This window comes from Protopterus annectens, chromosome 12.part0, assembly GCF_019279795.1.
Source record: "Protopterus annectens isolate FY-2018-M chromosome 12.part0, PAN1.0, whole genome shotgun sequence".
Taxonomy (NCBI): domain Eukaryota; kingdom Metazoa; phylum Chordata; order Ceratodontiformes; family Protopteridae; genus Protopterus; species Protopterus annectens.
Genome location: NC_056746.1, coordinates 31,134,102 through 31,145,160, shown reverse-complemented (window position 1 = coordinate 31,145,160; position 11,059 = coordinate 31,134,102). Strand labels below are relative to the sequence as shown.

Below are 11,059 nucleotides of genomic sequence, written 5' to 3'. Positions count from 1 at the left end.
TGATTCTCATTCATATAGAACCTTCTACACAGGTTATCTGATGATTCTCTAGTACTTTAATGTAATTTGGTGTCTGTTCCATGCATCAGTTACTCTGTCACAGAACCAGTTAGTGCACTTCTCATTCCTATAGAACCTTCTACATAGGTTATCTGATGATTCTCTAGTACTTTAATGTAATTTGGTGTCTGTTCCATGCATCAGTTACTCTGTCATAGAACCAGTTAGTGCACTTCTCATTCCTATAGAACCTTCTACATAGGTTGTCTGACGATTCTCTAGTACTTTTTGATAACCCCAAACATTCCCAGAGGTAGTTGTCCCTAAATGCCCTATATACCTGAATACGATCTCCTCTTAGATATCTGTAAGAGACAGTACAAGTTCAGATATTTTAGTCTTTCATAATAACTTAAATTTTCACATTCATGGATGCCCTTGGTATATTCCTGCTGTCCTCTTTCCAGTTTATTCATGCTTGTTTTCCTGTAGGGTTTCCATATTGTTATTCCATGCTCAAGTTTGGGTCTAATGTAACTAACAAACAATGGCTTCATTATGTTTGATTTCCTAGACTTTATAAATCTTTTTATACAACCTATAGTTCTATAACTATCATTACCCAATTGGTTGATATGATTAGAAAAACTCATAGCTGAATCTACCCATATTCCCAGGTCCTTAAATGAGCCTACAGTTTCAATCACTGTGTGCTGTATTAAATATTCACCTTCCAGTTTATGTCTCCCAAATCTCATGTTCTTACTTTTTGATGTATTTATCAACATATTATTCTCCTGTGCCCAAATAGTCAATTTAGTCAAGTTATTTTGCAGACATGCCTTATCTGTAACACTTGTAATCAGTTTACCCAGTTTCAGGTCATCTGGATATAGACTGTAGAACACCTCAGATGAAAAAGTACGGTCTGAAAGATGCAGTCTAAACAGGTAAGGGGCTAGAACAGAGCCCTGTGGGACACCCTGACTGTAACCAAGGATTTCACCTGTCCAGTTGGTGGGTGATACTTGCCATGTCCTATTTGTAAGACATGCAGCTATCCATCTTATCAACAGTACATCAATACAAGTTGTACTAATTTATTGATCAGTGTTTTGTGCATGACCCTGTCAAATGCTGAAGTTAAATCTATATAAATCACATCACAGCACAATTTTTCATTCATAGCTGTTATTATATTGTTATAGAACATCATGTTACAAGCGGTAATAGATCTAATTTCAACATATGCATGCTGATATATGGTTTCAAGTCCCAACCTATCCAGTTCTGACAATAACTTACCCAGCATTACCTTCTCCATTATTTTTCCACAACATGAAAGTAGACTTAAGGGTCTGTATGACTCTGGGTTTGTCCTACTCCCCTTTCCCTTAAAGACAGGTTTAATAAGTGCATGTCTCCAATCTTGAGGAACCTCCCCATATTTATATGACCTAGTGAATAATAGTTGTTATGGCAGTGTAAGTTCTTGCTTAAGTGTTCTCAGGTCATTGTTACTAATTCCATCTCCTCCCTGCGCTTTGTTTGGATCCAGTTTGCACAGTTCTTGTTCAATATAATCTAATTTGATTCCAGTATCTGGGGTTACCTGGATGTCACTATGACAACTTACCACCCCTTTTGTGGAGCCAAACTGTTTTGCATAAGATTTTGTAAATATAGCTATAATCTGTTGTGTCTGAGAATAAATTTTAGAATCTGCACACAGTTTATCAATGTGTGTATATTTACTCCTTCCACATCCTATGTATCTATAAAAATGTTTCCTATTATGCTCAATATCTTTATATAAATTTTCTTCAAAATGTTTTTGATCTTGTCTAACACTATGCTTAATCTGTTTGTCCAGCTTGTTTATTTCAGTTTTCAAAGTTGTAGTTCGACCTCTCTTCCATTTCTTATATTTTTTGTCTCTCACCTTAATCAGGTATCTTGTTCTTATGGAAATATACCTCCCTGATGTTGCGTGCCTAGATCCTGATGTTAAACATTTTTTTGACTTTTTGCAGTCAGTTTCACTTTCAAAACTTTCCACATTCCATCTGCAGTTTTTCCACTGAACACCTCACTGCAGTTAGTTTTATATAGTAACTGTTTTGCTTCCCTATAGCCTGTAATTAACCTTCTGTGCATTGGCTTAGATTTCAGTTTGGTAGAATTATCTAGCAACAAACTAACCTTTATGACCCCATGATCACTGCACATCAATGGTGTTAAAACCTGACTTGAAGTTACAGTAATTTCTTTGGGAACACAAACAATATTTAGTATATTCCGTTCCCTGGTAGTTTTTTTTTTTTTACAATCTGAAGTATTTGTTGTTCCTGAATATACTCTGTGAATAATTTCTTTAATAACGTTCTTGAATCAATATTATTCCAGTCTGTTTCTGGTAAATTTAAGTCCCCAGCTAATATTATTCTTCCCTCCTGTGTTTCATGTAAGAAATGTATGAATTCCTCTAGGTCATCTGCACATGACTTTGGTGGTCTGTACACTCAAACAATGGTTATATGTTCCAAGGTTGTCTTTATTGTCACAGTTACACAGTCTATAGTATTGGTGTTATCACTGAACATGTAATAATCACAAGTCTCATAGCTATCTTTAATCCCTATCATAATACATCCACCTGATTTTTTGTTAGAATATCTGTTACAGTAAAAACATTTATACCCTGACAGGCAAGAAAGGATCCACAGAAGCTGTCAACAGTTTTCAATGACCTCCATGTCAGCCAAGCAAGCTATGTTTTTCAAATTTCAGATCACTATATGACAGAAAGAGCCTCAGAAGTCCTGCATCTCCAAGATAAGTCAAGCCAATTAGGTTTAATTCTGGAGGAGATTATGTGAGACTTGTAGAGCCCTCTGAAACCCAGAGGCTTGTCATGTACAACTGAAGGCAAACATTTATTCAATAATTTCTTCAGGTTATCCTCTGAGCAGACCTGTTCAAGTACATTTTCACCATCACTTTTAGTATTTCATGGCATATATTTGCTGTAATGTTTGTTAGGGGCTGCACATAGTAACTGCAAAACTGAAAATCGACTTGTCACTGTGACCAACCACGAAATCCAAAACTGTTAATCCACTCAACACTGACCAAATACAAACTCCAAAACTTCAAATGCACTCGATACTGTGCACAAAGTCCAAAACTACAAATCCACAAAAACTGATCTCAGCCTTGCATGCCACAGTGTACATAATGGTGTAGGTGTCCCCAGCATCACCAGTTCAAGTATGTCCTGGACAGCAGTACTGGCTACCTGTCAGCTGACAGGTGAACATTCATTAACCTGAAACACAGCAGACTGCCTAACCTGTCATCTAGTTATGGTCATCTCTTACCCAGGTCACCTCTTCAGAGGACAGCTGTTCTATTATTTAAATGCAGTTTAATTACTGTAAGATGATGTTTATGTTCTGAGTACTTAAGATCCAGCCTAAGACATCATATGACTCTGAGAAGCATTTTTCTTTGAATTTAATTATTAATTGCAGTAGTTTGTGGTTATATGATACCCAGTTTTAGGATAACATGAGTATTAGAAGATGGAAGAATGAATCAGTCAGCATACTGCATGTGGTCTGCACTGTAGTGGCAGAACAGGTAGCTTACATCCTTCTAGGTTGGGAACTGCTGATTGAGGGCTCAGTGTCTGTTATTCTAAAAGTGCATTAATTCTGGTTTAAGCACTTGGGCTTTCAGGCCAGTTATTTTACATTAAGAGGGTTCGTGGTCTGCACTCTTGTGGGAGGAGAGGCTGGACTCTGCCCTTCTGAGCTGGGAATTTCTGGTTAAAGTTTTATAGTGCCTGAATATTTGAACTGTATCTTACTGAAATTGGTACACCTTGTTTGCTGTAGCATAGACTAGATCCATGCCTGCTGAATCTAGCTTTGTTTATATGCTTGTAGTTTGTTTGCTTGTTATTTCCCTGGAACACTAATTCCACCTAATACACAGCTTCTCAGTGCTTCTGTGGATCACTAGTGATATCTGCATTGCTTACTGTACTTATTTCCTTGTTTCACTTGAAAGAAAGTTACTGTTTGTCGTTTTTGCATTTAAGTTACCTGTAACACATTGCACTTAGGTTACCTGGCACTTGCTCACTAAAGCAATTATATAAGTCAGCACTAAAAATTAAAAGCACTACAGCCTCACTCCCCACTGGCCCTTGTTTTCAATTATTAAGGAATTCCCAATATTATTCTAGCATGTCCAAAGGTCAGTTGTCAATCTCCTCTCCGGTCCAGCTGGTGAATCTGGGAATCCTGAGGCAATGTTACAACTGCCTCATGTACACAGACAACCCTCTCCTCCTCCCAGCAAATTCCAACACATGTGAGAGATGCAACCATATAGCCAAACTGGAGGCTAAGCTCTCTCAACTCAGTACTGGCATAACCAGTCAGGAGGAGAAGGAAACCACACTCACTACAATTCCAGTCTCACATAGACCTACCAGGACAGCAAACCAAACACATAATCACACAAAAACATACTGAGGCTCTAAATAAAGATCTGCCTAAGCAGCAGAGACCTCCAAAGCAGACACCCAAGCAACCGCTACCCCAAAACAAAACACGTGCAACACATATCTCACAAAGCCAGTGTGCAACAGTCACAGCCCTTAAGACTAAACAACACACCTGATACACTTGTAATAGGTGACTCTATCATCAGGCACACTGACGTCCCGCTCACCAGGCTGAACAAGGAGAGGGTCACGGTGAGCAGCCTGTCGGGCGCTAGGATCCGCCACATAACACAAGCACTCAGGTCACTCTAAGGCAAGTACAAATATGACTCAGTCATTGTCCATGCTGGTGTGAATGACCTGAGACGTACCTCCCTGGACTACATGAAAAGAGACATAAAGGAGCTCTCTGAGCATGTAGCCCAGGCCGGTATGACCCTGACCTTGAGTAGCATCTTACCCTCACCAAGAATGATGCCACAATATGAAGACAAGATGATCAATTTCAACAATTGGCTTAAGTACTGGTGTTATTCAAAGGGGATCCAATGCCTGTCAGCTTGGGATGATATGCTCGACAAGCCACGATGCTTCGCTAGGGACGGCTTGCACCTGTCACCCCTCGGCTTTCGGATATTGGCAAAGGCTCTTGCTACCCCCATAGTACCTTTTTTAGGCAAGGCTCAAAAGGCAAACCCACCTCCATAGGTATCACAAGGGATAAGAAACTAAGAGTAATGCTACTCAACGCCAGAAGTCTAAACCTCAAGATGCACGCACTCAAAACTCTCCTTAGCATGGAGAACATCGATATCTGTGCAGTAACAGAAACCTGGTTTAGGGCTCCCGAGAGCACCCCAGCACTACCAGGTTATACCTCATACCATGCTTTTCGGCCCCAAAACTTGGACCGAACCACAAAAGGAGGGGGAGTATCGATATTCATCAAAGGTACCCACACCTCCAGGTTGGTGGCAAAGCACGAAGCATCAGAGACTATCCATGTGCAACTAACAGTGGGTAAAACTGCCTTCCAGTTTATAGCCTGCTACAGACCACCCTCCCAAACCCAGGAACCCCACTCGGCCTTCCTGAGAACACTGGAAAATATGAAGGTCTCTCCAAACACTATTATATTGGGTGACTTCAACTACCCAAACATAGACTGGGAGCATTACTCTAGCTCCAACACCATAGCCCAAAGGTTCCTAGAATTTATAAACTCAAATGCTATGGAACAACTTGTTACCACTCCCACAAGAGGGGAAAACATACTGGACCTGATCATCACCAACATGGGGACTCTATGCTCCAGACCAGCAGTGTATCCCTCACTGGTAAGATCAGACAATAAACTAATCTCACTGGATATTTACATCCTGACCCCACCCCCTGCCCAGAAAACCACAGTGAAAAACTTCTCTAAAGCAAATTTCACACTCCTCAAAACCGAGGTGGAATCCTTCAAAGCCCCCGGGTCTGTGGAAAATACGGCCCAGACCGCAGAATCCTTTATAAATGCATTCTATGAACACCTTCAGGAATGCATGGATCATGCGATCCCAAATAAACCAAGACCCAATCCTCCAAAGGCAGACGTCCTGTCTGGTGGACCCCAGCCATAATCAAACTATACAATAGAAGGAGGAAGCTACTAAATGATAGAGCAAAATCCCAAAAAGGGAAGGCATCGCTGATCAGTATTAGCAAAAAACTACGGGCACTCATAAAATTGTCTAAGGCCAGCTTCGAGAGAAACATTGCACAGGACACTAAGGATAATCACAAGGCTTTCTTTAGTTATGTTAGGAACCTGGGTGGTAATTCCCAGATATGCTCAGAATTAGTCCAAAATGACAAAAAATACACTGAACCCACAGACATTGCCAACATCCTAGCTGACAGGTTCAGCGCAAACTTCTCCCCCCCCTCCCCACCAAAAGGGCAAATATCTATCCCAGCAGAATGCTGCCCCCCTGACATCTCAGATGCTCAGGTAAGAGCCTCCTTCTTCAAAGCAAAAAACACAGCATCAATGGGACCAGACGGTGTCCCGGGCTGCGTCCTACATGAACTCCTAGAAGAGCTAAACCCAAACATAAAACTACTGTTCAATCTCAGCCTTACTACAGGATATGTGCCCAAAGAGTGGCATACAGCAACAGTAGTCCCTCTCTATAAAGGTGGTGCCTCAACGGATCATGGAAACTATCGCCCCATAAGCCTGACTAGCTTGGTCTGCAAAGCTATGGAAAGGATCATCATGGACCTCATAAATAAAGATATTGGGGACCTACAGACACTGGATCCTACCCAGTTCGGCTTTCTTAAGGGCAGATCCTGCCTCTTAAACCTAGTTGATTTCTTTGAAACAGTCACCAAGGCCATTGATGAGGGGAAGGTGGTCCACACAGCCTACCTGGACCTCGCAAAAGCCTTCGATACAATACCCCACTCGGGCATTATAGATAAGCTCACCAGCTTAAATATAAACCCCTATGTCACTAGATGGATTGCAAACTGGCTCAAGGACAGAACCCACATGGTTAGAATTGCTGGAGCCATGTCAGACTCCAAACCAGTTACAAGTGGTGTCCCACAAGGCTCAGTCCTGGGACCTCTCTTGTTTGGTATATATTTCTCGGAGGTACAAGCCAACACGGAAGGACTGTGGCTGACCAAGTTCGCAGATGACTGCAAACTGGGTGCCATAATCGACTCTCCAGCTGACACAAGCATTCTCCAAAAGGGCCTCATAGAAACAGACAACTGGTGCCAGAGCCATGGCCTCAAGCTAAATGCCAAAAAGTGTATAGTCATCCCCTTTGGCAAAAACAAAGTGCCCACAAATTACCACATAGGTGGTAGTCCATTAAGTACAGAAGAAGTAATTAGGGACCTGGGGACCCAAGTTGATAGCAGTCTCTCATTTGACAACCACATGGCCAAAGTGGTTAGAAAAAACATTTTATATAGCCCACCTAATCATGAAGGGATTCACATCTAGATCAGGGGAGGTCATCGTGCCTCTTTACTCATCCGTCATCAGGCCCATAATTGAGTACAATGCCCCTTTTGGGATGTACCTTACCAGACATCTGCAGCAACTGGAAAGACCCCAAAAGTACCTCACCAAGAGGATCAAAGGGCTCAAACAGATGCCATATGCTGCCTGGGTAAAGAAACTCCAGTTCTACTCAGTGGCATACCACCTGTTCAGAGGCGATCTGTGCCTGACGTATAAAGCCATGTCCAACCCAGAATTAATGGACATGCTGCACCTCAGAAAATCCAAATACCATCGAGATACGTGCTCGAGAGACTTGAACCTCAGCACTGAAATAAATAGGACATGCTGGAGGGACAGATTCATAACCCAGAGGCTCCCTTCACTCTGGAATAAAATCCCAGTCCAGGTTAGGCAGAGTCCCTCATTAACTCTCTTCAAGAGGAATCTTGATGAGTGGATGGGAGATCGTAGGTTTACCCCGGGTATCACTTCTGTATTAGAGGCACAGTATACTAACCTTGAAAAAGGGCATAGCAAAATAAATTTAAAATGGGTGGCTAAAGCCAAACACATTCTGGCTAGGCTTATAAATGCCCTAGGGCAGATAGCCTAGTATGAACCTATGAACCTATGAACCTAAGAGTATTAAGTCAGCACACATGTAATTGGGAGTTATTGGTGAGAGCAGTGTGCAGCATGCCCTAAATCACAGGCCATTGGAGTTAAAGGACTGTACAGCAAACAAACAAACACACAATGTAACAAACAAACAAACACACAGTGTAACAAACAAACAAACACACAATGTAACAAACAAACAAACACACAGTGTAACAAACAAACAAACACACAATGTAACAAACAAACAAACACACAGTGTAACAAACAAACAAACACACAATGTAACAAACAAACAAACACACAGTGTAACAAACAAACACACAATGTAACAAACAAACAAACACACAGTGTAACAAACAAACAAACACACAATGTAACAAACAAACAAACACACAGTGTAACAAACAAACAAACACACAATGTAACAAACAAACAAACACACAGTGTAACAAGCAGCTTTGTGAAGCACAGTCAGTAAGAAACCAAGCAAAGTCAAGTGGGAACTGCAGTAGTCTTGTTATATGGGATCAGGGGAAGGTATTGTAATGTAACCACTTAGCTGGTCAAGTGTAACCCCTGCTGACAAAGACAAGTAGGCTCGTTTAGATGGATTCTTAGAAAGGTGACATCCCACAAGCAGTAATTGACAAGTCATATTATCAGAACACATGCAGACACACACAACCAGTGGGTAACATTTGTTTAAAAATATTTTTGCAGGGGCAACCCCCCCCCCCCCACCCCAACCACCAGTGTCTGAACCTTCATTCCTCATACCCACTTAGTTAACTATACTGATTCCCTAATGTCACAGGAGTAGAGAAAAGACAAATATCCTTCAAGGTTAAAAGAAAAAAACAGTCACACATACTATGATCCTGCAATTTCTTGATAGTTTGACTAGATGCCTCCATCCACAAACCGGGCAATACTCCCATTTTTAGGTGGTACTTATACTTTAACAGAGCGCAGTATGATGTTGAAGGGCTTCGCCAGGTGAGGGCACAATGTATAGACCTGACCCTGGATATAGGACTGTTACGAGCTGTTGAAAAGTGTTCCCAAATTCATACCACCTAGTCTATATTTTACAAGGCCATGCTGACCTTAAGCCACTAAGCTCCCCAAGTTGGTGATGAAGGACTTATTTTTCAAGTATTTTACATAAAGTGTATAAAATGCTTATTTTCCTAGCATGCTCCAGGTTTGATTTTACAAATTGCCTAATGGCAAAGGACTAATTAAGGCCTTTCTTTATTTTGGGGATGTAGCAAGTTTGAATTACCTAATTAACAATTATTCATGTTGTGCTATAATGTCATATTGTGTGATTTTGTTTAAAAATCCAGCTGAATTGGTATTGGGTCCTCCAGAATTTTGTTGATGTCATTCATTTGCACTCCACGTGTGCAGAGAGTGATATATCTTACATCCCTGCCAACTTATGTATAATTCTATCTTATCTATGTATGAATCACTACGTTGGCCCAAGTTATGACTGAAGAGGGACTCATGACAACTCACCTACCTAATTACCAAACAAATAAGTTAATAAGAGACTGTGATATCTTGAAGTAAGAGGAGATACCCTTGAGAGACTACAAAGCCAGACAGTATATATTCTCTCATGTTCATACTTTCAGTTTTGCTATCCTGAGGAACATAGTTGTAATCCTTGGCATTTCATCAGATATCCACTGAGGAGACTGCTATTGTTGTATAACTACCGGAAAATAAAACAGTGACAGAAAGCATTTCCTCAAATGCAAATGTTTGAGCCTTAGAGTTTGTGGATAATATCAGAAAGCAGGAACCTGCAGTGGTGGTGCTGCGGTAGTGTTGTCACCTCACAGTAAGACGCTGTCCGGTTCAATTCTCAGCTAGAGCGTCTTCTGCGTGGAGATGTGCATGAATGGGCCTACCTTCGTTGAAGGTTGTGTGTCAGGGCTGGTAACTCGACACACAAAAATCAACTACCAATCATTAGCAGACCGGAGTTCCGCTGTGGTGACCCCTACCCGGGAAAAGCTGAAAGACACAAAATTATTTATCACTGAAGGTTGTTTATCACAGTATTTGATGTCCCAGTGGCAGTCTGAAAGTTAGCAGTGTAGTTTATAGATTCCTGACAACACTGAGTGACCCGTCATGTTTTATCCAGGGCCATTGTTGTTTCTGTGATAGAAGAATTTTGAAGATTTTGAAACAGCTACTTTCATCAGCATGGTGCACTCTACTTCTGATTGTTAAATTTGCATTCATATGCAAATTAAATTCAGGGATATTACATATTTGAAATTTTAGTAGTTTTATGCTATGTTGGTAAGATGACAGTTGCAGTAATCATAGTATCATATTTGCTATTGTGATTCTGTTATGAACATGTGTGTATATATATATATATATATATATATATATATATATATATATATATATATATATTTTTTTTTTTTTTAGGTGCATCTGCTGGTCTCTTTGGCACTAATGACAACGAGGCAGGGAATGAATTTCAACTACCTAACTGTTCACAGGCCCACAGTGTACAGGAATTTATCCGGAGTTGGCAAGTAAACCAGGTATTTGTGATCTCAAAACATAGCTCGTACATCTGTTGGTAGAGCTGCACATTATTAGAAAAAAATGTCACTTTTACTCTGATTAGTTTAATTGTACATGTATGTTGATATCATAATCTCTTTAATACAGTTACAACATGTCAAGAAACTGGAGATAACTGAATGCAGAGCTCTTGTGAGTAAAAAAAAAAAAAAAAAAAACAAGCACAGAGATGCCACAAACTACAGAGCATTTGAAAGTATAGAGTTGGCAGTTTACCTTTCTTTAGTGGAAATGTACTTTAATTTAGAGTAATCCTTTATAATGAATTTCAAGTGCTCCTTTATAAAGTTCAA

General features: G+C 40.4%; 1 protein-coding gene across 1 annotated transcript in view; it reads left to right on the top strand.

Annotated features, from left to right (window-relative positions):
• The first annotated feature begins 10,226 nt into the window (after window positions 1-10,226).
• LOC122816122 (IgGFc-binding protein-like) overlaps window positions 10,227-11,059 on the top strand; it is a 249,385-nt gene continuing 248,552 nt past the window's right edge. The window contains exons 1-2 of the mRNA XM_044088881.1: window positions 10,227-10,248; window positions 10,605-10,723. Coding sequence (XP_043944816.1) covers window positions 10,227-10,248; window positions 10,605-10,723 — 141 coding nt within the window. The remainder of the gene's footprint in view (window positions 10,249-10,604; window positions 10,724-11,059) is intronic.